At 32.0% G+C, this 27,562-nt stretch overlaps 1 protein-coding gene across 1 annotated transcript in view; it reads left to right on the forward strand.

Annotated features, from left to right (window-relative positions):
• The window catches only part of LOC134713908 (neuronal acetylcholine receptor subunit alpha-10-like), a 66,149-nt gene that overhangs the window by 36,290 nt on the left and 2,297 nt on the right, over positions 1-27,562 (forward strand). Inside the window, exons 2-4 of the mRNA XM_063575186.1 lie at positions 18,085-18,272; positions 23,882-23,926; positions 26,881-26,993. Coding sequence (XP_063431256.1) covers positions 18,085-18,272; positions 23,882-23,926; positions 26,881-26,993 — 346 coding nt within the window. The remainder of the gene's footprint in view (positions 1-18,084; positions 18,273-23,881; positions 23,927-26,880; positions 26,994-27,562) is intronic.

Consider the following 27,562-nt stretch of genomic DNA (forward strand, 5'->3'; position numbering starts at 1 on the left):
AAATGCCGCCAGTTCGTAAAAAGCGTGTTTCCAGTAAGAAAAGTAAGAAAAGTGACACACCAGTTGTACAGAATTCTAATACAGAATTGACACTTGACGAAGTTAAAGGAAAACTAAGAAAGCAAGGCATCAGGGCTCCATCAACTTTCACAAAAGAGCAGTTATTGGAACTATTAAATGAGAATTCAGGACAGGATAATACAGTTATGCCCGAAATTCCAGCATTAACTCAACTTACCACCAGTTTAAACAACATGGAGCAAACTGTTCAAAATCAAGGAACTTTAATTCAGTCGCTATTAGTTAGAGAATCAAATAGCATTAGTCAACCTGCATTCGTGAGTGATATAAATAATGGATTACATCATGATACAGGATCTTATCACACTACCAAGGTTTCCTCAGGCATGTTTCCGCATGTTCAAGCAGTGGCACCGAACGTTCGGAAGCAGATTTTAGAAGGCAAGTACATTAATCTGGCTACCCTTCTTAACAATCAAGAAAACGTACAAGATTACAAAACCGTTGACGAATCTGACGGGTCCGTATTGTTAATCAAACATCGAGATCCCCGCCTCCAAAGAAACTTGTCTATACAAGAGTTTCTAGAAGCTTTTAATATTTACAAAAATATTATCTGTGAAAAGCAAGACCGACGAATCGAATTCGATATGTATATTCAAGATATCATTGATATCTCTGCAAGATATAAAGGTCCCGTTTTCTACGAGTATCACAAGGCTTTCGCAAATAAGGTAGCTGCTATCAAACTGACCCATGGTAAAGTTGTAGATTGGTCCATCAGAGACGAAAAACTCTATTCATCCATCACAAGTGGACAAATAATTAAAGAATGTGAAACATGCGGTAGTCTTGGGCATCTCACAGCTGTTTGTCAAACGTTACCAAGCTTTGGTCAATCGAATAATCGACCCAAACCAACTTATAATCAAACTCATTTTCAGAAATCACAAGTTGGGAGTAACGATCGTGTTGATTCCAATACAGATATACGAGGACGCCCTGTTCTTTTCTTTCGTGGTCGGGAAGTGTGTAACAATTTCTTATCAGGAAAATGTTTCAAGGGGACAAAATGTTCATTCGCCCATGTTAATACTAGATCATCTACTGGTGCTACTCCGAACAATAGGCCGTCACAAGAACAATCGCAGGCCAAGAATTGACTAGTGTCTACGCCTATTGATATCGATCAACTTGAATTTGAACTTACACATTATCCAGATAAAAATTTTGTTTTTAATTTAATTAATGGACTTCGATATGGTTTTGACACAGGCATAAACGTACTACCAAGTAAATCTTTGGAATGAAAGAATTTATTGTCTACCAAGAAATTTCCCGATGATGTTACGAAACTGGTAGATGACGAACTTCGTAAAGGATACCTTATTGGACCATTTACAAAACCTCCGTTTGATACTTATAGAATTAGTCCGATAGGTATTGTTGAAGGAAAATATTCAAAAAAGAAAAGATTAATTCTAGACCTCTCGGCTCCTCACAACAATGGTGAGCATCACAGCATCAACGATTTGATAAATAAGGAAGACTATTCATTAACCTACGTAAGAATTGACGACGCTATAAATATAATTAAGTCATTAGGAATTAAAAGTCAATTATGTAAGTGTGACGTAACCGATGCATTCAAATTAATACCTGTACATAATTCTTTATGGCGATTTTATGGATTAAAATGGAATGACATGTACTATTTTTATACTCGTTTAGCATTTGGTTGCCGTTCAAGTCCCAAGATATTCGATACATTATCAGTGGCAATATGTTGGATCTTACAAAATAATTACGGTTTGCGGCACGTGTTACATTTGTTAGACGATTTTCTCCTGATTAACAATCCTTACGTAGATGCTACAAGGAATATGAACACAATGTTATATGTATTTAATAGTTTAAAGATTCCTCTCAGCGCTCATAAAACAGTTGGTCCATCTACTTCATTAGAATATCTCGGCATAATTCTCGATTCAATGCATATGATTGCTAAATTACCTGATGAGAAGCTTGTTAGAATTAAGGATATTTTATACAGCTATCTTAATAGACGTTCATGTACTAAGCGTGAAATGTTAAGTTTATTGGGTCATCTCAATTATGCATGTAAAGTAATTATACCAGGGAGATCGTTTGTGTCGTATTTATTGACATTAGCACACTCCGTTAAAGAACTTTATCATCACGTTACAATTACAAAGGGATGTAGAGATGACATGGCAATGTGGTTTAAATTCCTAAGTCAGTGGAATGGTATATCATTTTTTATCAGCGATAACGTTATTAATGCGTCCGATTTTCATTTATTTACGGATGCTTCATCAACAATCGGATACGGAGGTTATTTTAGGAAAAGGTGGTTTCAAGGAAGTTGGCCCGACGATTTTATTCGGCCCGATAAGGAGTCTTTCTCAATGGCTTACTTAGAATTGTATCCGATTGTTATATCTGCTATTTTATGGGGGCATGAATGGTCTACTAAACGCATTCTTTTTCATTGTGATAATATGTCTAGTGTGTACATAATTAATAAGGGTCGTTCAAAGTGTAACGTAATTATGAATCTTGTTCGCCGTTTAACTTGGTGTGCGGCTAAATTTAATTTTGTTGTACATGCTGTACATGTACCAGGGAAAGAAAATAACATAGCAGATGCTCTTTCTCGTTACCAGATGAAGCGGTTTCGACAATTGGCTCCAGAAGCTTCGCCAAATCCATGCACCTGCCCTCCTCATTCCGAAATTGTGTGGAGTTAGACCAAGCAGTCGACAGCTTATGGAATAAAAGTATCAACGTGAATACCCGCAATGTTTATTCAACAGGATATAAATGTTTTATTCAATTTTGTGGCAATCATATCACTGGATTCAACTCAAGGACTTTCAATATGTCTAAAGTTTCGGAAGATTTATTGATCTATTTCGTGGCCCATTGCCAATCAGTGTTAAAACTGAAATATTCAACAATCAAATTATATCTCGCTGGAGTTCGTTTTCATGGAGTTAATTTTGATAATGTGAACCCACTTTGTGATAAATTTGGTCATACATACCAACGCTTGCAAAATGTGTTAAATGGAGTTAAAAAATCTGAGAGTAAGCCATTACGACAAAAGTTACCAATAACGTTTAAAATTTTACAGGAAATAGTAACTTGTTTGCAATGTGGATTTTTCAATCATGACTATATGGATTTAACATTTCAAACAGCGTGTGTTCTGGCATTTTATGGTTTTCTGAGATGCAATGAGTTTACATGTAGAACTGTGTTTGATCCAGATTCAAATTTATGCGTTTCTGACATAAATTTCGTTTCAGAATGCGAAGTAACTGTTAATTTAAAAGCTACAAAGACAGATATATTCCGACAAGGTATTATAATTTCCTTGTTCAAGATAGAGGGCGTCGTTTGTCCGTATAAATTGCTATCCCAGCTGATGAGTGTAAGATTAAACCTAAACGCAAAGCAGAATGATTCGTTTCTCGTTGAAGAAACCGGAAAACCACTTTCCCGGAACTATTTTATAAGCAAGCTGAAAACAATACTCATAGCATTAGGATATAGTGACAAGGATTATAGCGGACATTCTTTTCGATCAGGTGCGGCCACAAGTGCTAGTTCTCAAGGTATTGAGGACAGCATGATACAAACACTGGGACGTTGGAAATCAGATTGTTTTAAACGTTACATTAGAACTTCCAAATTGGATATTAAATCCGCGCTGGAAAAGATTAAATGACAAGATACAATGCCGAAAACGTTTTTTACCATCGGTTATAACTTTGTAATTTGTCCTCCATCCTAGCCTTGTGTCTTTTCTTCTCACGTTGATCTCAATATTGTGGTTAAGGATTTTTATATTGACATTAATTTTTCTCTAGATCAACTTTAATTTTAACAAGACACAAGGCTTCATCAGGCACAACATCTTCAATCTTTTGGGGTTACTCAATATGCAACTTGGGCAGGCAACATAACGTTACATATTTCGTTTTGGGCTATGATATTTTATTTTGGCCAAATATAATATCGTTTCCCCAAAACATTTCTGAGTAGTTAGGGTGCCTACGTGCCTTAACGAGGAATAGTCTCATCTTGATTGCTCAACAGCTCTATTTCACGTCGGTCTATGCCCACAAAGATTTACTCTTATGCGGTACCACGTGGAAAATCAAGTAAGGCTATACCGCTCGGGAACGGCTTGCTAAAGTACTCTGAGACAAGTAGACTGGTAGTCGTACACACACGTGTATGCAAATACCCCTATGGTGACGCATTTCTGTCAAAGATATGTGGCTAGCTCAGGTACAGTATTTTAGCGGCAAATTATCCTTAATTATCTGAGAACACACTATCATTTTATGTACATACTGTGTGTTTTGTGTCAACTGCAGGTAGCATGTAATTTGTTTTGTTCTTGATTTACAATATGACAGAACTGAGTGAATTACATGATACTAGAGAAAAAATATCCTCAAGCATTCACACAGTGTGCCGCGCACACTGCTCGGATAGTTAAGTATAATGTTGGCGTCAGTTAGTTTACATTCATCGCTTTTTATTCACTGACGCCAAGGAAGTTTTCTGTAACATAACGTGTTGCCCTTTAAGCCCAAATATTTGTATAATAAAAATAATTATTTTATTATGTTTTATATTCTTTCAGTACTCAAACAATCAGACTGGGTATCTTGAAATACTTCCTGCTGGACGTTTACAGGCTTTATATCAACAATAACTACTTTCGTAATTATGGTATATTGTCTGTGATCGTTCTTATAGACGGTCATTAAAAGCTATCAATTATCTGCGGTCAAGGTTAATTTATATGTATTTGTACATCTCTAATCATTGTTCACGCCTGTAATTCTCTTATCAAAGGTCTATTAAGGTCAACGCATTGAGGTTTTATTAGTTAATTGGCTTTGGTCTGCTGTGTCGGTATTAACTTTGGATCATACGCTTGATGTGTATTTATTATGTTTGAAACATGTTGTATAAATTAGAAATTTTTAATTGATGTTTATATTAATGTTTCATGTTCTGTCCGACTCGGCTTCTGTTAAAATCATTATTTATTTAGGTGGACGATAAACATTTTATTACTAGATTTATGATGTCTGTGGTAGAGACGGCAATGTTTTCTTAACCGTCTCATGACTTGGTGCACGTGTTAAATTTTCAATCTTTGTCAGGTTTATTCAGTCAGTTGCATTGATAAGATAGTAACAGTATAGAAGTGCAAACAATTCAAATCAACCCTCCAGCCGCCCCAACACCGCCGATTTTTATGAAGATGTTGTGCCTTTATGGTTCACGTTATGTTACTATAATAAATGATCAGGCCAGACATTTATGAACATTTTCTGAGTAGTTAGGGTGCCTACGTGCCTTAACGAGGAATAGTCTCATCTTGATTGCTCAACAGCTCTATTTCACGTCGGTCTATGCCCACAAAGATTTACTCTTATGCGGTACCACGTGGAAAATCAAGTAAGGCTATACCGCTCGGGAACGGCTTGCTAAAGTACTCTGAGACAAGTAGACTGGTAGTCGTACACACACGTGTATGCAAATACCCCTATGGTGACGCATTTCTGTCAAAGATATGTGGCTAGCTCAGGCACAGTATTTTAGCGGCAAATTATCCTTAATTATCTGAGAACACACTATCATTTTATGTACATACTGTGTGTTTTGTGTCAACTGCAGGTAGCATGTAATTTGTTTTGTTCTTGATTTACAATATGACAGAACTGAGTGAATTACATGATACTAGAGAAAAAATATCCTCAAGCATTCACACAGTGTGCCGCGCACACTGCTCGGATAGTTAAGTATAATGTTGGCGTCAGTTAGTTTACATTCATCGCTTTTTATTCACTGACGCCAAGGAAGTTTTCTGTAACATAACGTGTTGCCCTTTAAGCCCAAATATTTGTATAATAAAAATAATTATTTTATTATGTTTTATATTCTTTCAGTACTCAAACAATCAGACTGGGTATCTTGAAATACTTCCTGCTGGACGTTTACAGGCTTTATATCAACAATAACTACTTTCGTAATTATGGTATATTGTCTGTGATCGTTCTTATAGACGGTCATTAAAAGCTATCAATTATCTGCGGTCAAGGTTAATTTATATGTATTTGTACATCTCTAATCATTGTTCACGCCTGTAATTCTCTTATCAAAGGTCTATTAAGGTCAACGCATTGAGGTTTTATTAGTTAATTGGCTTTGGTCTGCTGTGTCGGTATTAACTTTGGATCATACGCTTGATGTGTATTTATTATGTTTGAAACATGTTGTATAAAAGGTTATTTTGAATACAACTAAATGTTAGTATTTTACTTAGCGTTAGTGTCTTGTTTTCTTCCCGTTCGCTAATCATATACTGAACACAAAGAGTTTAGTACAAAATAGATTGAAATAAAAAATGTATAACACCATAAAGAAACACAAAGGGTTATAACGTGTATTGTAATATTTTATTCGCGATTAAAATCAAAAGCTGTCATCTGTAAAAATGGGAACATCAGAGATATACACTATCTTTTCAAAATATGTCATAAGAATTTGTTTACCCTGATTAATATAATTTCATTAGTATTCAAGATTAACATTATTTTCAATTAAAAAAAAAACATATTGGATATTTTGTAAAATCTAGTACTGCAGGACATCTCTAATCATAACTGGTCAGTTCTTATTTGAAAAGAAAAGACAAATATTTACTCCTTAAGATTATTGGTTAAGACTGATTTTCTAAATCATTTGAAATAAATACGAAACAAGTAAAATCACAAAAATACTGAACTTCGAGGAAAATCAATTCGGAAAGTCCATAATCACATGGCAAAATCAAATAATAAAACGAAACATATGACAAAAATATCTTTAAAAAAACATTTTTATTTTTTCATGTGTCTTAAATCAGGAGCCAGTAGGTCAGAAGCCGTTAGTTGTTTGCCAGATTAGGATTTTTTTGTTTGAAGGATAGATCCAGTCGTGTTTTTTTCTATGTCGTCTGTCTGCTTAGTATTCCCGTATAGAACTGAAATACCAAGTTTAAATTTGCATTGCTATACGACGTGTTCGGTACGTTATTTTGTACATCCAACATTAATGTATTTTATTATTGATGTTTGTGTTATGGTAACGGTTGGATAATGTTTTATGTCTTATCGTTTGTATTGCAAGTTGTTATAAAATTGACTTTCAATATCATCATTGTCATGCAAATATTTGGACTGATATAACATAATTGCCTGAAGTTCGATATTGCATGTTTGGCACGTAAGTTCGTCACTGTTTGTAATGTCCTAGTGTGTCCTTTGTTGAGGAAAGATGGTCGTTGTTGTGTAACGGTATGCAGGTTGTATCGATCATTTTATTATTTATTTGTACGTTTCTGTGTGATGAGTGTGTTAACGTTTTAATTCAATCACGTGGTTTTATCATTTTAGAGATAAATTTGTTTACCATTGTCATTTAGGAAGGAGGTTGGGCTAGAATTGACAACAGCGTCAATTCACCCTATTTTTTTTTAAATGTCATATACCAAGTCAGGAATAGTGCAGCTGTTATCAAATAGTTCCATAACAATTCAGATTGACGTTTGTTTTTGTTTCACGTCTGTGTTTCTGTTGTTCAGTTGTTTTCCTCTTATAGTTGAAATCTTTCCCTCGGTTTTGGTTTGTAACCCGAATTCGTTTTCTCACAATTGATTTATGATTTTTGAACACCGAAATAATATGGCTGCTTTTATTTCTCCTTTTCATTGTCTCACTTTCAACCATGGTGATTACCTAAATCTAAGTCTATACAATATATCAACCTTATAATTATACCTACAAATAGTCAACACCTTCTAACTTTAATATCAAATTACTTAAAAATTTGGTATGTTTGCATCATCTTAAATATAGTCATCATGTAAATCTTACTCTACTATACAAGATCTGTCTCCATTGTCATTTTGATAGGTTGACATGCATTTGTATATAATAATCCTCGAAGATACTGACCCATTCTTTTTACATTATATCTTTATGCTAAATGATAGACAGAAACCTATAATTTACTTTTTTCTGAATCAATATTAATATTCTACACGAATCAATATTCAAACTTATTCCTACATACTAGCTGTTTTAGCTATTTCTTATGAATTATTTTACTCCTTTTTCAACACAATCACTTAAGTTTACCATGTCATAAAATATTATTTTATGATGTTTCTTACATTCCGGAGGCAACATGTCTATTTCATTTTAAATGTGATGCTGTTAGTTTCGTGCTGTATCTAAGAATATTTACACAATCGGAAATTAAAGCTCTTAAATTATCATTGTTCAGACGAATCACTTATAGGTTAATTAAATAGTTGGCATTGGAGAAATGTAGCGTTTTAAACCCTGGTGATTTACTGTAAACACACAACAGGTTCAAAAGTACATGTAGTACTATGTTCTGCTTCTTCCGATACTTATATATTTTATTGTTTGTTATTTTTACCTTTCCTAACGTAATGTTAAGTTTCCTTTTAAAAGTTTGGTCTATAGATTTTTATTGGATGGTTTTTGTACAAGATTTAATATCTGATCTGAACGAAATGTAATATGAAAGGCTTTATTGGATAGTTACCCATTTTAGTTAAAACATCTGCACCGGCGGAGTCAGACGAAAATTTGTCGAAACAAAATATACCTATCAAACCTGTCACCATGACAATGTGTTCCTTTATCAAAATGGAAATTAAGTTTGCTATAAATGACTTCAAAACAATGGTCCCCCAAGTTGGAATCAAATTGACCATGATGACCTAAATACAATATTTCTCCCAAATTTGTTTCAAACTGATTAGATGACATAATTGCAATATTCCTTCCAAGTTAGGTTCAAATGACCATTTAGTTTCAAATTCATAATCAAAAAGGTGAAAAGATAACAAACGACAAAGGTTTAAAGATAGACCAAGAAATGGCAATTTATATGTTAAAAAGTTAAATAAAAAAAGTAAGCTTCATTTCTTTTTACATGTTATTTGTCTGTTGAATGATTTAAATAAATTTCATTTTCGAATTATTGCCAACGACTTACGCATTCAGACAAATTACTAATCAATTTCAATGTTGAAATCTTCATAGGCGTCATGTAACATACAGTCTTGACAATGATAAACATAAAAATTATTCACTGACTTTACAAATGTGTAGATGTATCAAATCTTCTTTCGATTTATATGAATATATAAAATGTATGAAAAACTAGTACGCTCTATTTTTGGTAATCACGTCATAATTTAACGACAAAATATAGACGAAAATACTGACAATCGATTCATGATACCATTCTTGTATATCAATTTATTCTAAAACGAATAGTTTTGATAATTTTAGTATCCATAATTCATAAGAAATGTTTTTAATGATTCAAAAGCAAAATCAATCTGACTGCAATAAATATAAAGCAAGTCATAACTAACTAATGCATTATACCAACATCTCGCATTTAAGTCCAGAGCAGAATACTTTTCATGAACCGTAGCATACTTTGTGGATAAAGATAAGACAACATATCATTTTTTTTTTTGGCAAATTGAGGAAAAAAAAACATTCAACAATATTAAGTTTCCATCATTACGCAAACGCTTTCGTATTATTTTTTTTTATAGTACTGAATGATGTGTTGAATTAAAATAAAATAAAATATGGGCACACATGAAAGTAAATTTTTTCTCATATGAATATAACTGTTAGATCGTACGCAAGTCAGTTAAGAGAATGTAAATGTTAAAAGACAGAACTAAGCTCAACCTAAAGGGTATATTTCCTTATAAAAATTGTAGCGTGTCTGTCTAAAAGAAATGTAGAAAAGAGCTTAAGAAACACAACATTTTAAATTTTCTTATATTTTTTTTTTTTGTCCTAATCCTTATAGGAAAGCTTTATGCCCGCGTCACACTGGCCCGATTTTTATATACGATGCACACCGGAATGCAAAAATTGTAAGTTCGTACAAAGTTGGTCCCGATCTCGTCAAAATACCAAAAAGTGACCGGATCAAGTACGATGAATAACGAAGTCTATATGATAGTGCCGAAGTTATATACGATAGCAAAAGATGGACATACGAAGGTTAAACGAAGACGGGTATTTAAGCTTCATATATCAGCCGAAGCCTACACGATGGATCACGATGACGGCGAGATGGCCATACGATGTCTTAAAGACGTCGTGTACAGCTTAGGATGCATTTAAATTCTGCCATGCATGGCGGGTAATCGATCTTTTTGTCTGATTCTTATAAAACTTAGTTTATCATCCCCTCGTCTACTACATGTAAGTTGCGTGTAGATAAAATTGTTATGGACACTCTAGAACCAAAATATTCAAAATTTGGTATGGTGTTACTCGTTAAGAATATCTTAAGCGCTATTGACTTTAAAGATCAAAGGTCAAGGTCACAGCGGCAGTTGTTATACAAGGCAATATCACCCTTGTGGACATTCTAAAACCAATATGCTTCAAAAGATTTTAACCACATTTGGTATATTATTCATCCTTGTAATGATTTGACATTTTTTACGTTCAAGGCCAAAGGTCAAGGTCATGCATATGGACTTGTTTTTTCTCCATGAAATAGCATTATTCACATGAAATTGGTTGCTCATTTTTTAACTTGCTGGTTCTTAAGACAATATTAAAGGTATTTCCAGTAACTGAATGTTTTGGTTGATTTCTAAAAAAAAAGTTTAGGTATCAAATATGCGTATTCAATTTACCATTTTCTGCATGTGTCATATAAAAATATAGTGTCTATATTTGTCCCTAATATGTTACATACGAGGGGATGCCACGCTCGGCATTGTCATGTTTGAACTGTAAAATGTGTGCACTAGTCTGAATAATCACCCATATATATGCCCATGTTTACTGATCTATCTTAAAGGTAAGGTAATGGGTTCGTTGATCCCTTTTATTCAAAAGGAGCTCTTTCCAGGCGAATATCATAATAATATAGACAAAAAGAAGGATGTGGGGAGAACAACAAATGCGGTAAAATATGACATATAGAACACAAAATGGTTATGGAGTATACATTCGTGTGACAACAACTCATACGATACATAAAAAATCAGAATAATGAAGAAACAGTTGATTTCCCTATATACGTGTACCTGCAGTGTTGTGAAAGCGTTTCTGCTTTTCATTATGTTACTTGATATGAAAAATTATTATGTTACTTGATATGAAAAATTATTATGTTACTTGATATGAAAAATTATTATGTTACTTGATATGAAAAATTGACAAAAAATAATATTTTACTTGTAAAAGTAAATATTGAGCCTGTAATAGCTGCTCTTCTTGTTCCATTTGAATTAATAGCAACAAAGCTGTCGCCTTTCTTGTTCTCATAGAATCAAATAATATGAGCTCCGTGTTTTGTGAACGTCTTTCTTAACTTTCGTTTTAGACTGACCAGTGCATATCGCGCATGGCACTTTAAATGTATTTTAGCGCGAAAATTAACTTACATTTAGCTGGATTGATTGCCGTCGTAGTTTCATCTTGTCGTCTTCGTACTTTTATTCGATGGCAACACGACGGGATTACGAGGTCTTCACGAAGTTGCCATCGTAAGACATTCGGGAGGCTTCGTGATTCATTCGTGTACACATCGTAATGTCAAAACTACCCGATGGAAACGAATGAAACACGAATGCAATACGATGTTCAAAGATGCCTTCCCGGTGACATTACGATGGTGAGGATGGTGATACGAACCCAATACGAACCCTCAACATCGGACGCACCTTAGAGGAATTTTCAACATGTTAAAAAATTTAGAACCCTTCCCGAAGTTGTCCCCGAAGGCTAGAAAAAGAGGCCGATGGTTTTACGATGGTTAAGCTGGGGTCACACATTCACGATTTTTACTACCGTCCTTGACAGGACCATTTCCGATTAAAATTTATTATAAGTCTGATCAAGATCCTGTGAATCGTGGATGGAAATTCAAACTTAAATTAAAATTTGTAAAAAAAAAATTTGATCACGAACAATCAGATAGCTATATATATATATAGTGTTCAGGAAGCGTCGAGTCGATATTCAACCGTTTCTTAGCGAATTAGTCCCGATAATCCCGTTCTGAATCCGCTTCTTTTCCGATTTGTATTTTTCGCCAGGTAAAATTGGACCGAGTCTGTCACGACTGCGTCCCGACTCTACCGAATGTAACCCGACAGATATCAGACAGTGACCAGACAGTGAACCGATGCTGACGGAAGTTATCCGTTCGAAAACTGTCGGCATATTCGGGATGATCAAGTACTGTCGGAACGTAATCCTTTCACGGTCCGCTCTATCGCATTGCAAACGGCTTTGTCTGGTCTTAGTCGTATTGTATTCTGTAATTGTCGGGACTCTGACGTGGAGCTAGATCATTCCCGTTCCACAGGACACCGTCCAGAATACACAAGACATTGTTCGGAATTCGATCCGATACAGCAGAATCTGTCACGACATAGCCACGATTGTAATCCGACTAGACAAAATCGGCTGAGTTGCCCCGAATGTTACGGGACGCACCTAACTGTCGGGGTGCTTTGCGGAACTATTCGTACCCTTCCCGACCCGTAGGAATCTGTTACGAACTAAAACGACTGCGTTTAGACAATGATAGGACATATCAGATCATTGAGGATACTGATCCGAGTTTTTCAGTTTTCGTGTCGTATTGCTGTCTGATCTCAAGCGGGAGCAATAATCGGCAATGTAAGAATCCCGCATTAAAGACGGCACTACGAATAGCCCGATCTGAATACGATCAGTCCCGATTTTAAAAATTTCCATAATCGTGTTGTCATCGGCGTAAAAATCGGGACAGTGTGACGCGGGCATTAGTATTGCTTCATATCATTAAAGAGAAGAACGAAATGATTTGGTCATCTGACACTTATTTATATCTCTTCACCATATAAAAAAATAATAGGTCGGCCTGAATCCTTGCGGTACAATTCATTTAGTTGTTGTATACGTTTCCCACGGGAAAAGTATCAACATGATCAGTATTTGAAGGCCTACGCAGAAAATATCTTATCAAGTTCAAATATTTTCCAGAATCATTACTACTATACCTGCTGATCAAATATAAGAATTGATGATGTAATAATGGGTAGAAGGAGAACTTTAAGCTTTTAAGACACATGTTCTTTCTTGAGTTTTCGATAGTTTTCACTACAACATGATTAATGTTAAATCTTGTATTAAGATTCTACAATTGCTATACTACTGCCTTAATATATATAAATTTGATTTTGGCAAAGCATTGGGAAAACGCTTGATTTAGTAGTATATCATTGTGAACTGCAATACATAAAAGCTAATCCAAGTTTAAGATAAAACATTTTTATTTGATTTTTTTCGGAATCGTCGAGGTTTCTTACAATGATTACGATCCAATGCATTTAATACCCCAGAAGATACTATATAAGTGAAGTACAAAGGAAGCAAGTTAAATTTGCACTTTATTTTTAGAACTTATTGTAGATATAGAAATATATCTTTCGCCCCTCTTTTCTCATGCAAAGATAAGCTCCTAGTCCAGTTGCGGCCATCCTGAACGTTTTAATAGTAATGGGTTTTTTTCAAATATTTAGGTCTCGGGAATCACTTAAAAGATTTTGACAATAATTGTAAAACGCATATCTTGTGCAGTATACTGTAACCTGTTATCTAGACTTAACATGGTTTGATATCAATTCGACCATTTTGATTTCTTTCTTTTTTCTACTCATGATTTTTAAAAAGATTGCCATGTATTTAGTGCCTTTGTTTCTTGTACAAATTATTAACAATTAAAAGTTCAATGATTAAAGGGTTCTGGGGTTCCAAATATACACGCAAATGCATGTAATTATCTACACCTAATGGATTGACGTAAGACTAAAGCCATGATTAGCTTTAAAAAAAAGTGTATATCCAAATAACGATTTTTAGCTCTTATAAGCAGTCATAGTGACATCTTGAGGTAATTCTGTGTTATATTGTCGAAACATTAAATAATTTTACGTCATAGACTTTATTGTCAGAAAAGTCTGTATTTCATTTACACTTACGGTGTAACAATAAAACTTTTATGGTTAAATACCATTTAATAGTATACTTTGACAAATTATGACTAAGATGGGTAGTTGTCTCATTGACAGCTCGTACCATATCTTCTTACTTCGATGTATATATTTATATATATATTGAAATACGTCAAAATGTTACATTCGGGATTTATACTTTATAGCTGCCAACTTTAGTATATAAAAGATTAAAGACCACACACACACGTCACTAGGGCGCTAGTGAGTAAAGAACCGACACATCGTGTTGTTTAGCCATTTGTGATGGTGACCGTAAAATGTATGCAGTGCTGATTCAATCATTATTCTTAATAACTCTTTGAAAGAAACTTCTTGTTAATGAAGTCAGAATATGTGAATATAAACCAGCGCAATTTATTAATTGAGACTTGTAACGCTCTACTTTGGAGAAGAGGATTGAATGCGCATCTGATGCAGAACTATTGGAATCTTTAATGGTATAGCAGCTGAGAAATGGGAAGTTGACAATTGTAAAATTTAAATTCATCCCGTTTTATATAGATTGTAGTCTGAAGTATATTAATGTTTACGTTTCTATTTTATGAATACAAAAAAACGTTGAAGACCTTGACGAAACCAAACAATAAAACATTTGTTGTTATGCTAAAGGTTTATCCCTGATTGCATCTGTTTAATTTATTCAGTACTTATAGAATTCCGAGCAATACAGAGATTTGTATATTGTATAGACGTTTTCATGATGAAGACGATATGTTGATCTGAGGTATAGATATCTTTAAGTTTTCCTTGTAATTTATATTTGCTGTCTGGTTGTCGTAGAACGATTTTCAATAAATGGCTGACAGTTGAAAATATCATTATATGTATATGATTGAAATTATGTTAGACTATTCAGGTTATAAAGTGTGTTTCGTGATCAATCTATCAAAACGTGTCTCGCATTTACGTTATATTTCCGTTTTAAGCCAAGATTTGGCCTTTTGTAACTATTTTGGGACACACCATGAAACATAAATAACCAAATGGAAGCTAAAAAGGAAAGAACTGACATTTATATTTGTTGCATACATCTATGTATAAATATTTTATATTCTGTTCTGTAGCTCTATTTTTATTGACGTGTTATAATATCGACACCTAGAAATTTAATTATCTTAAAGTAGCATGATTAATAAAAAGTATAATAAAAACGAAATTAAACTGTTCCTAAAAAAGTCGATTGTGCTTAGAATAATTGCTGATATACTATCGTTGTCTTTAGTTCACTGCTGTTCCTAATTTCCTTACATTTTTACCTATTATATCTTTTTATTTTGCTCACACATTGGGGATGTTATAATGGAAATATATCCGATTGTCAAACAAGTGAAATACCGTTGGTTGTCCTGTTTGAATGGTTTTACACTAGCCATATATTTGGGTCCTTTAAAGCTTGCTGTTCAGTGTGAATAAAGGTTCCGTGATGAGGGTAGTACTTTGACCAATAACGGTTTACTTTTGTAAAATGTGAATTTATTGGAGAGTTGACTCATTGGCAATCATAACACATTTTCTCATGTCTGTTTAATACAAGTTGAAATTCATGCCATGAAACATCACTCAATATATCTAGGACATAAAGAGATTAAAAAGCTGCATATTAACCGATGAGACGTTATAAACTAAGGAGGAATTAACCACAAACAAATGAGTTCATTCTTACGTCGTACATGTAAAATACCTGTAAAAAAATAATATATTTATATCGACGTAAAAAGGGGTCGTCGGATAAAAAGATGTCAATTTTTAATGATATAAGTTAAATGCAGATTTTTTATGAACATATCTAGCAAAATAAAGTGTTTTGTTAGTTTCAAGTTTCGTAATCCAGTTTCATTGCTATACAAATTAAGATACACATATTTATATCTATATAATATATAAAGTGACTGAATAAATAGTCAAAGATTAATCTTACAGGGCGATGGATTATGTAATATGATTATGTACACAACAAGATATAATATATAACAAAGTGTACAACATCGCTATATATATAAAACACACAAAATTACAAATATAAATTGTCGACGTTGACACTTGACAAACATCTTTAAATAATAATATATTACATCAATAAGCTATTTACTGAACTAATACTTAAATATATAAAAATATAATTATATATTAAATTGATACTGACTTTCAATCCTGAAACGCGAAGTGTGATTTACATTGTATCAATATGTAGGTATCTGCCAGAAAATATTTAGTTTTATTATAGAACGTTGCTACGTAAATATGGAATGTTCATTATTGTAATACTTACAGAAAGCTATGTATATCGTCGACAATTTTAATATGAAACAGAAAAAAGACTTGTTATTTGAAATTTGAGGCATTTTGGAGACCTTACAATAACAATAACAATTACATTTATTATTAAGATTTCATTTGGAATATATGCAATTGCACGTCAATGTATTTACGATGTACTACAGAATAGTTGTAACAAATATGTATTAATAATGTTAAATCTAAAAAAAAATTATCCCGGGCATAGATTACCACAGCCGTATTTGGCACAACTTTTATGGATTTTGGATTCTCAATGCTCTTCAACTGTCTGGGTTTATAAATATTTTGTTATGAGCGTCACTGATGAGTCTTACGTAGACGAAACGTGCGTTTGGCGTACTATATTATAATTCTGGTACCTTTTATAACAACATATGTCAAATGCAAGTGACATTATTAAATCCTTTGATATTGTAATTTCTTTATATTATAGTTTTTCAATCTTCAAAATTATCTTTTTTGCCCTATTTTCATCGATTCGGTTATAAAAGATGACTTGTATAGGTATTTTTCCAGATTTCAAAAATTGCGAGTAAAATGAGACTTACTGTATTTATGAAAAATCTGCCCATTTGGATAATGGGACTAGAAATATAGAGCATCATTTTATTGACAAACTTAATTATGCATTGTCGTAGGAACACCTCGGCTTTAATACTGACAAACTATTTCATATTCTTACATAATTCCTGTCGTTTATGTAGATATGCCAGACAATTGCAAACAAAGGGATTTGATTAATCGGTTTTTAATTACCAGAACCATAAAAAGATAAAAGTTTTAAAATGACTTACTTCATAAACGCTGCAATAATAATTATATACTATATCATGTTCCAGTTTTTGTTTTTATTCGTTCTGCAGTTGTATTTTTTCTTCTTTCTTACTATCTGAAACTAGCATTTGTTTTTATGCCTGCTTCCTGTCAATATTAAATAGATTTATTGATGTTTATTGTCGATGAAAAACAACAACGAATTGTGGAAAATTATACATTTCAAAAATGGATATGATTTAGATCATCTTTGCACTTGCTGTTCGAAAATTTACCTCAGTTTCATATCAACGTATCAATTTGTTTGTTGTTGGTTTTTTTTATAACAATAAGTTTTTAATGAAACACATCGAATATATACATTATATTTCCCCTCGTCGTCGAAAAAATGCTATGCTTTTGATTATAAAAAAATATTATTAAAATTGATATAAACCATTTACAAAGAACTGTTTTATCTTATCTTATCTTGTCTCATCTTTTTTCCAAAAACAAGAGTTTGATATAAGTGTTACTTTCATGTATAAAGAAAAATAGTTATTGACGTTTTACAAATGCACTGCCTCAAAAGTCAAAATTACTTTAGAAAAAAAACATATTTTAACGGTTTTCCTTCATTGTATTTATTCAGATTATAGTTATAAAAACCTGTATGTTATCTAGATCTATTGATCGAGAAGATATCAGAGTATCCATATAAAAAACCACATTTTTTTAATAAGTTACAATGTAAACAGGGTATTCCTATTAAAGTCAAGTTAATCATTATAAAATCTTAGTACACTTATATTTATCTATTTTAACAGCTGATGACATGTACGCCAATAGCTACTTTTTAAAACAGAACCAGATAGCACCCGAGGATATGACCGAAGAACAAAGATTATTATATAGACTTCTACGTAATTACGACCGATCATCACGGCCCGTGTACCAGGCTACAACACCAGTTATCATTAGATTAGGCATATCACTAACACAAGTCTTAGATGTGGTAAGTTTATCTTATCTATATGTACACACAGTTGGATAAATGTATCTTTAAAATTAAAAAGTTAGAAGTGTGACGATAACAAATGAAACTAATACCCTTAACTAACAAACAACAAGAAAATTAACAATAGTAGGACTTTATACCACCTTCAATTTGTATTTAGATTCTGCCACACATTCATTAATTAGTTTATCTCTAATTATGAACACGGGTACGAACTTATGATTTAACGAGATTTATATAAAAAAAAGATGGTTGCAAAAATTATAAAAATTCTATCTCGTTTATAAATTAAATTCCACAGCCATGTTTTTAAACTACAGATTTACAGATTTAAACTATTAAACAATTATATCATTATAAAACTTCAGCTTACAGTATCTTCTGAACCATTTTTTTTATAGAAACTTCTAAAAAAATCGTCATGTGTACTTTAAACTCAAATGCTTCTAGTAAATGCATTTTTAGCTCTCTTTTTCAAACTTTGAAATTACTAGAATTAACTAGTTTTAATTGTTGGTATTATTTGTTTTAAACAATAACACAATAATGAATAATTTTATGAGGCGTAAACAAGTGAAAAACTCTTTGAATGAATCGAATTAATTACGCGCTTATGATGACTGTTTGACCTTTTTCACGACACTCATACACAATTATGTTCAATATAATGTTGTCTAATAAATAAAATAGATCGAATGGCCTTTGGAAAAAAAAATTGCATATTGATGTGCTGCATATCTTCAAAAGCTTTCTTTAAGGAAAAGGGTAAATATTCTAGAATGCTTATTTGAAGTGTAATGAGATGATCATATCGACAAGCAGTTGAAATACCTACTACCAAGTCGATAGTCTTTGATTCCAAACCTTATATAGAAATGTTGTCCTGGAGTAAGTTAACAGTTTAATAACCCCATCACAGTTCTAGAAAAACTTGCAAATCGTTATTTTCATTACAAACCCAGACTTGCTGTCAATTGAAGGAAATACGCTTTTGTTTGAATTTTCCAAAAACAATTTGATTGAATCATAAAAACGTTTGTTTGATAGAAATCAGTAAGAGTGTAATGTAGAGAGGAGAGAGTGTTGAAATAACACCAACTTAACCATTAAATAAACTATTTACAACATCAAAAGAGATTTTACGCTAAAAAAATTAAATCATTCTATTTCAATAATTTATTTCAAAATTCCATAGGATATTCCTTAGAAGTAGGCAAGATACTAAACCAGTTTAAAATACCGATTTGATTTTTAAAGAAAAATATACTCATGAAATAGTTTTATAACAAATTAGTCAATTTATAACATACATAATTTTATATATTCTGCGAGTAAACTTCCAAATGATCCTAATTACTGCAAAACATTGATATAAGAATCAATTGTCTGTTTATGAATAACAGCTGTCTTTTATGAGTCTGTAATATGCGTCAGGAAAAATATGTGTCGTCTGCAAACTAACTTATCTTTGTTACATAATGACATTATGTTCTCACTTGCAATTATTCTAATGTGAAATGTAAATTTACTGTTCATTTGATTTAGAGAGTTTCCGGAAACATTTGCGTTATTAAAGGCTAATTATGTTGTCCTATTCCGGTTCAATGCTAATGAACGCCATTAATATATTTATTTTGTTCACTGTGTAATTGCCCATAAACAAAGTGAAAAAGCATCCATCAAAGTATATTCTGCTTTTTTATTCTGATTAATTATATTGAAGAAAAAGGATTTGTTTTGATAAGCCTCTGACTTTTGCTAGTCTTGTATGTTTTTTAATTTTAGTTCATTTATATGTTTTGGAGATTACTTGGGTGTACATTTTTATTGAAGTCATAGTAGTCTTTTTATTTATGGCCAGATGAGGCACGCCTTCAGGTGCAGGATTTTCTTGCTGTGTTGACGACACATTGGTGGCCTTCGACTGTTTACTGCTCTTTACTCGGGTTACAGTCTCTTTGATTCGTTCTCTATTTATATTCTCAATTTTGTAAATGAATTGATATATCGTGACAGTTTCATGTATCCATAATTATTTAAAACAAAAGGTAATAGAGATTAAAAACAGGATAATCTTGGAATCTGAATTTCTTTTTAAATGGATGACAACAATCATATTTCATATTTCAGAGAAGTCTCTTTAAATTGTTCGACATATTAAGAATTCTGTTTCTCAGGAATTGTTCAGAACTGTATTCTCCCATTGGTCTTCAAATTAATATTTTATTTTGCCTTTTAAATTTCTTGATTCGAGCGTCACTCGAGTTTCCTTTTTCAAACGGTATGAGCGTTTGGCTAACAAAATGATCAACTTTATAGTAAGACATATAAAGTAATAAAAATAATACATAGTAATATAATTAATTCGCCCAATTTGTTTTTTGGCCTCAGATAAATTTTGAACGGTCCCGTATTTTTCGTAACTCTGATACAATTATGTTTATTACGCACTTGCAATTACCAAGGTTTGCCTTTTTAAAAATACTTATCATCCCGATTATAATTTGTATTAACATTATAAAAGTATTACAAATGTAGCTCTGTCCATGTCAGACTTGAGGTAATTGTAATTGTAATTGTTAATCAGCTGTAATTGATTACAATTTTTCAAGTAATCATTGTTGTCATTAATCAGCAAAAACTCTGATTACATGTAATTTAATTTAATCAATTACTTCTGAAAATACCCTGTAATCCTGATTACTTTATGATTACAATCTGATTACAATGTGAAAAAAATCTTAAACTGTGTTTATTTTCAATAAATGAACCTTTTTGTTATTCTTCTTTAATAATTATTCAACATGTTAAGATAGTTTGGTTTACTTTATAAAGCATGTTAATTGTTTTGTTTACTTCTGTAAAAAAATAAACTGTTACAGTATTGAGACATACAATACAATAATATGTCTTCCTTATTAAAAGATATTGTGCATATATTCACAATTTGAATATGTACATATATCTATTTGATGATAACTGTTATTTTAAAGTTATACTTTTCTCTAACCCTGAATTATAATCTTTTGCTAATCTTGTGAGTTTTGACAACTTTGAATTGAAAGGTAGGAAGACAATAAATGTTTGTTTTTATTGCAATTACCAAATGAGTATAGCTGTAGGACAATATATATAAAATAAAAGATTAATTAGACAAGTGAAAAATTATCTAGTCAGCACAAACTAAATCAAAAGTTGGACACATATCTGGTTTAAAAAGCAAATTTCTGTATGTATTTGGACTGGACATGTAAAATGCAATGATTTTAGTACTTGTATTTTGTTTACAATGTGAATCACAATTCCATTAAAATGTTACATAGTTTTTAATTGGTAACTTTATTTCCTCATATTTTAACCTCCATAACCTACACGTTGAAATACATATAAAGTCTGGAATAGGTTAGAAGACAAACAGCGTACTTTTATAAAGTTCTACATCTACATCTACATACTACTTCGTAACTTCAATATGTTGAAAATTACAAGAAAGCACATACTAAACATATTTGCAATGTTGTTATATTCAATTGAAGTCAAAATAATTCAGAGATCAATGATGATAACGTTTAATGGGTCTTATTTTTGAGATATTGAGATAAGACGTAGCACGGTACTTGTCTATCCCAAATTCATGTATTTGTTTTTTATGTTATATTTGTTATTCTCGTGGTGTTTTGTCTGATGCTTGGTCCGTTTCTGTGCGTGTTGCGTTTCGGTGTTGTGTCGTTGTTCTCCTCTTATATTTAATGCGTTTCCCTCGGTTTTAGTTTGTTACCCCGATTTTGTTTTTTGTCCATGAATTTATGAGTTTTGAACAGCGGTATACTACTGTTGCCTTTATTCATAACCAGTGACACAATGTTCGTGTATGTATGTACAGTGAACTTTTGTGGTTTATTCAATAGTTGAATTTTGCAGTTAACATTTGATAATATAACAAACAAAATCCTTTCTAAAAATGATATAGTTACAATGTATATTAAACATTTATTTTTTTTAAATTCATTATAATCATATGTAATCATGTTTACTTTGCCAATGTAATTATTAATGTAATCAGACACTTTCAGCAATGATGTAATCGTTAATTTAATTTAATCGTACAAAAGACAAAGTAATTGTAATTTAATCAACTACATTGAAAGTAATCGGACCCATCTCTGGTCCATGTTGCTACGGCCCGTCCTGCTGAAAAATACTGTAAAGTCTCTTTTTTTTCAATTATTTTAATTGTTTTACATTATCATATCGGAGCCTTTTATAGCTAACTATGCAGTAAGGGCTTTGCTTATTGTTGAAAGCTGTACGTTGTTAATTTCTGTATCATTTTGATCTCTGGGGGAGATGTTTTTCATTGGCAATTTTACCACATCTTCTTTATTTAGATCATGTAAAATCCGGGTTCAACATAGTTTTCGGCTAATCATCTTAAAAGAATAACGAACTAGAACAACAATACTGCTCATTTAGCTATAAAAAACAGGTTTAATCCACCCTTTTCTGGTATATAAATTGCTTGTACCAAGTCAAGAATATGACAGTTGTTATCCATTTGTTTGAGCTTTTGACTATGCCATTTAATTTTCAATGGAGTTCGGAATTTTGTTATTTGACGTTTTACAATTTTCTGTCCCAAGACGACATAGATAAACAAACCGGTTTCTAACTGAATGTGATTCGTATGGTTTCGTAAACAGTAATAGAAAGATTATTTGTTTACTTTAGAAGTTTATTAATATGCAAAAACAATGCATACAATCTTAAGCCATACGTATATTTACATTAAGAAAAGATTATGCAGTGCATTTAGGTAACAGCCCCCAATACAAGTTTCCCTATTTAAAACAAATCTCACAAACTCCTAAAGGTTGAAATTACTTCTTAGACTAGAGGTAATAGTAGAAAGTTGAACAACTTCAAAACAGTGTTGTTTTTTTCTTTCCCTTAATTTTTCTTGAAATTATAGAATTGTGTTTTGAAGCAGCAGGTCTCGATACAGGACAGGAAGCTAATTGTATCATATAGTAAATAAAGTATACCAGAATGGTTCGGTGGTTTGATTATTAGGGACTAAATAACCATTATGCCAGGTTGTATGGTCACTAATGTTCATATCCACTCATTGTAAGGCAGTAATGAAGGGTAATTTAGAGTTCATAGTATTAATTTAGTTCTATAAGTATGGAGATTTAAGTAATGCGATATTTGTTTTAATAGCATGCTGTCTGTGGTTTAACGTTGTTGATATTATGTTCAAGGAAAGGTCATCAATTTAACAGGACACCAGTAGACATCGTCTAGTACAAAAACAAATGTGTATCAAGGAATTATATCGTTTGAAGCTGTTATAGTTTTTATATCACGTTGTAGGCATATATTTATCTTGCTTTTGAAATAAAGTATTATTATTATTATCCTCAATTTTGTACATACATGTACGAAAATGTCTTTACCATGTAAGGAATGGTTGTTATCCATTCGTTTGAAATGTATGGGCTTTTTTGCCAATTGATTATGGTATTTTGGTTCTAAATTTTCGAGGGAGTTCAGCAATTGAGTTATTTAACGTTTTCATGGTTTACCTTGTTTTTTTTTATTTGTAGGATGAAAAGAATCAAGTACTTACAACAAATATTTGGCTAGATCAGGTGAGTAAATTCTGTAAATAAGCTTACTTTTGATTAATTCACTTTCGCAACTTTCACGATTAGAAAAAATATACAAATATAAATCGTCAAGTGTATATCAAACCTGAACCATTACCTATAGAAACACACAACGAAAGTTAAAAATAATCATATATAATACACAAACTAAATCGATTTACAGATATTCAAATCGTATTAGTACGGCAAGACAAAACGAAAAAGTGTAAATAAAAGCAAGAACTGTAGTAATCGCATTTTTCAAATAAAAAATAAGATTGTTGCGTGGACTAGGCAAGTACTTTATACAAAAAACAATCATATCTTTTTTATTAACCAATGTGTTGGTAATTATAAGTAATATGACCATTGAAGTAAATGGATGGTAAACCTGTTTATTCTAAGAATTCAATATCCTTATATGGGTTAAAATCTTTAATTGTTTTTATATAGGCGGTAATGGTAACGTTTTTTCCTCTAGCTCAGTCCATATCGTAAACTTTGATATGTATGATAGCTCGTTTCGAAGCTGTAACATTTTCACAAATGTGGTTAAATTTTCGGGGTACGAAGTGAGTTACTTTTCCATAAATTAGCAAACCCCGAACATCCTTTGGTGATGCGGCTCTTTGTGGTAAAATATCCCCTTTTTAACATAATACGTTATTTGAAAATTTAATACTTTGAACACATTCAATAGCTCCATAGTTTTTACACATTTATTCTATGTTCCTCTACTTTCCTAATCGCCACAAATAATAAAGTTCAGTCATTTGTTAGAAATAGAAACATGTCCAATATCACTACACTGAGATTTTTTCTTTAGAAGTGACTTTTGATTTCCTCATTTCGAGGCGCATGAGGGATGTTGTTCCATATATTAGAAAACTCTTTAAATAGCATGTCTTTTTCTAAATTAATGATGCAGGTTAATAAAATCGGCTCGCAAGATTTTTTATAGAAAAAGTTCAAATGCATTGTTAAAAATATTATAAAGTGGTTTTTCATAGAACTTTTACAGACGAAAATATGTTGCTATGGAAGAGCTGATATTATTTTGTATTTGAAATAACATGGTTGTTCTCTTTAGTAGTATCGATAAAAGCGCTGATATAAACTTATCATTGTTTTACTTCATTTTATTCTATGGTTTATTTGTAATAGCACCAGCATGTGCTTCTAAACTAGGAATACATACATGTTGCAAGAGACACTTATGTTATTGATTTCGTATACAATTTCTAAAATGTATTAATATTGTATAAAGAACATTGTAATACTGCTGCTATATGCTTAATTCTAATTGATGATTTGAATGTTTACTCTATGAATGAGGTGTTTTGATATAAATTATGTATGTTTCATTGTATAGCGAAGGTTTTATTTTACACAAGATGTGTATGTTCAATTTTTGAATAAAAGAGTGAAATAAGAATACCGAACTCCATTGAAGTGTAAATTCATAAAAACTCACAAAATCAAACGCATTCAATCGATCGGACCAGCTAAAACAACTGCTTGATGCATATTAATGACTTGTGTTCCGGGAGAACAAGGATGTTTTTAAACAAACATAATAGATAAGACAAAACTAAAACGATGTAATGATAACAGAACATTTAAAAAAAAAATAACTATGAAACAGAGTCGAATGATATTAAAGAGGATGAAAATTCTTAGTCTTAAATAAACCTTCAACTTTATTTAAAAAAATTATCAAAAGACAAACCACAGTATACAAAACACTATATATAAATTCAAAAAAGAGCAACACAGATTCCACTTCAAATAATGATGATGCAGAAGGGTGCGCAGATCATGCTCCATCTTAGGCAGGAGCGTTGCTCATTTAATTGTTAATCCGCCATTATCCGTCTTATTCCGTACGTCATTTTCGATGGTAAAAAGAAGGGACATGCAAATAAAGGCAACAGTAGTATACCGCTGTTCAAAAATCATAAATCCATGGACAAAAAAACAAAATCGGGATACCAAACTAAAACCTAGGGAAACACATTAAATATAAGAGAACAACGACATAACACCGAAACGTAACACACACAGAAACGGACCAAGCATCAGACAAAACACCACGAGAATAACAAATATAACATGAAAACCAAATACATGACTCTGGGATAGACAAGTACTGTGCCACGTCTTATCTCAATATCTCAAAAATAAGAGAAAACACAAACGACTAACGTTAAAATGCAACACACACATAAACAAACAATAATATAACAATGGCCATCTTCCTGACTTGGTACAGGACACTTTTAAAGGGGAATAAAAGTGGTGGGTTGAACCTGGTTGCAAAAATGAAACAAACAAAATAACACTGATTTTCCCATACACTTGAAGTTATAGTTGTATAACTACTTGTCTGAAAAAGAAAATAAGGAAAAAAAACATTAAGTGTTAATAATATATACAATCTCTCTTAAGATTATCCAAGTTGTAAGTGGGGTCATGTAAATAATGCTTAGGTTTAATGAGTGTTTTGTTTTTAGGACTTTTTGTTGTCTTTAATGTTCCTATATATCTTCTGTTTAAACATAGTAAGACCTAATTAGCAGCAAAATGAAAAATGGCGGAAACTTGCATATATTTTCAGGATTGTCTCTTTAAAACGATGTCTAAATAAATAACGCCAGTTAATATATTGAGTTCCAGGTTAAGATTAAATAGCATCAAATTACATCCTCATGTGTCTACAGAATCATTCAAATAAATCACAGTAAGCCTTGTATCAGTCTCTAGTCTGCATAACAAGTACCAAACAAATCATTCTTCGTGTCAAACCTATTGATTAATACAATGGAAGGTAAGATCGACTTTAAACTGATACATTCTAAAAGTCATCTTATTAGAATGGGTAAAAACTGACTACAGAAATGTAAAGGCGGTAATAAATACTAAAAAAAAATTAGTTTAATGTTCTTATGTTTTTCCAGGAATGGTTGGACCATAAACTAAGATGGGATAACGATACTGAATTCAAACACATCAAAATACTTCGAATACCATGTGACTTAATATGGCTGCCTGATATTATTTTGTACAATAGGTGAGTTTTTGGTTGTTTCATCCCACCTTATGGGAATATTGTACTTGTTGTTGATTAGGACTGGTAAATGGATGAAAACCTTGTCTTGATATCAGAATGGTTTTCAGCTTTGGTTTTTTTTAATATTGTAACATAATGAGCCCAATATGTATAAACAAATGTGATTTGAACGTATTTATTTTGTTTTGGTCAAACAAAATCACTCCATGAGCAGTTCCAATGATACGTCCGCTTCTCCTGCTGTGAATCAAACATCATCCATCCAAATATTTGCTTAATATAATTGTTGCGATTTGTAATAGAACACATGATAAACATACAGATTGGACTGTAATACTGGTTTCTGGAGATCTAAATCCACAGACATATGATGCTTGTGAGATTAGACATAGAAATATGGTACCAGTCACGTTTTTAACCAACTCGTGATGGTGACTGTAAATTTTATATTGTTTTGATTTAGTCGTTCGTGCTGGATCAGTTTTAATGTACGGAGCAAACAACCAAAACTGTATTTTTTTTCAAAGTTTTGTTTTAATAAATATTCTTTAAAATATACGGTTGTACTA

This window comes from Mytilus trossulus, chromosome 4 (genome assembly GCF_036588685.1).
Source record: "Mytilus trossulus isolate FHL-02 chromosome 4, PNRI_Mtr1.1.1.hap1, whole genome shotgun sequence".
NCBI lineage: Eukaryota > Metazoa > Mollusca > Bivalvia > Mytilida > Mytilidae > Mytilus > Mytilus trossulus.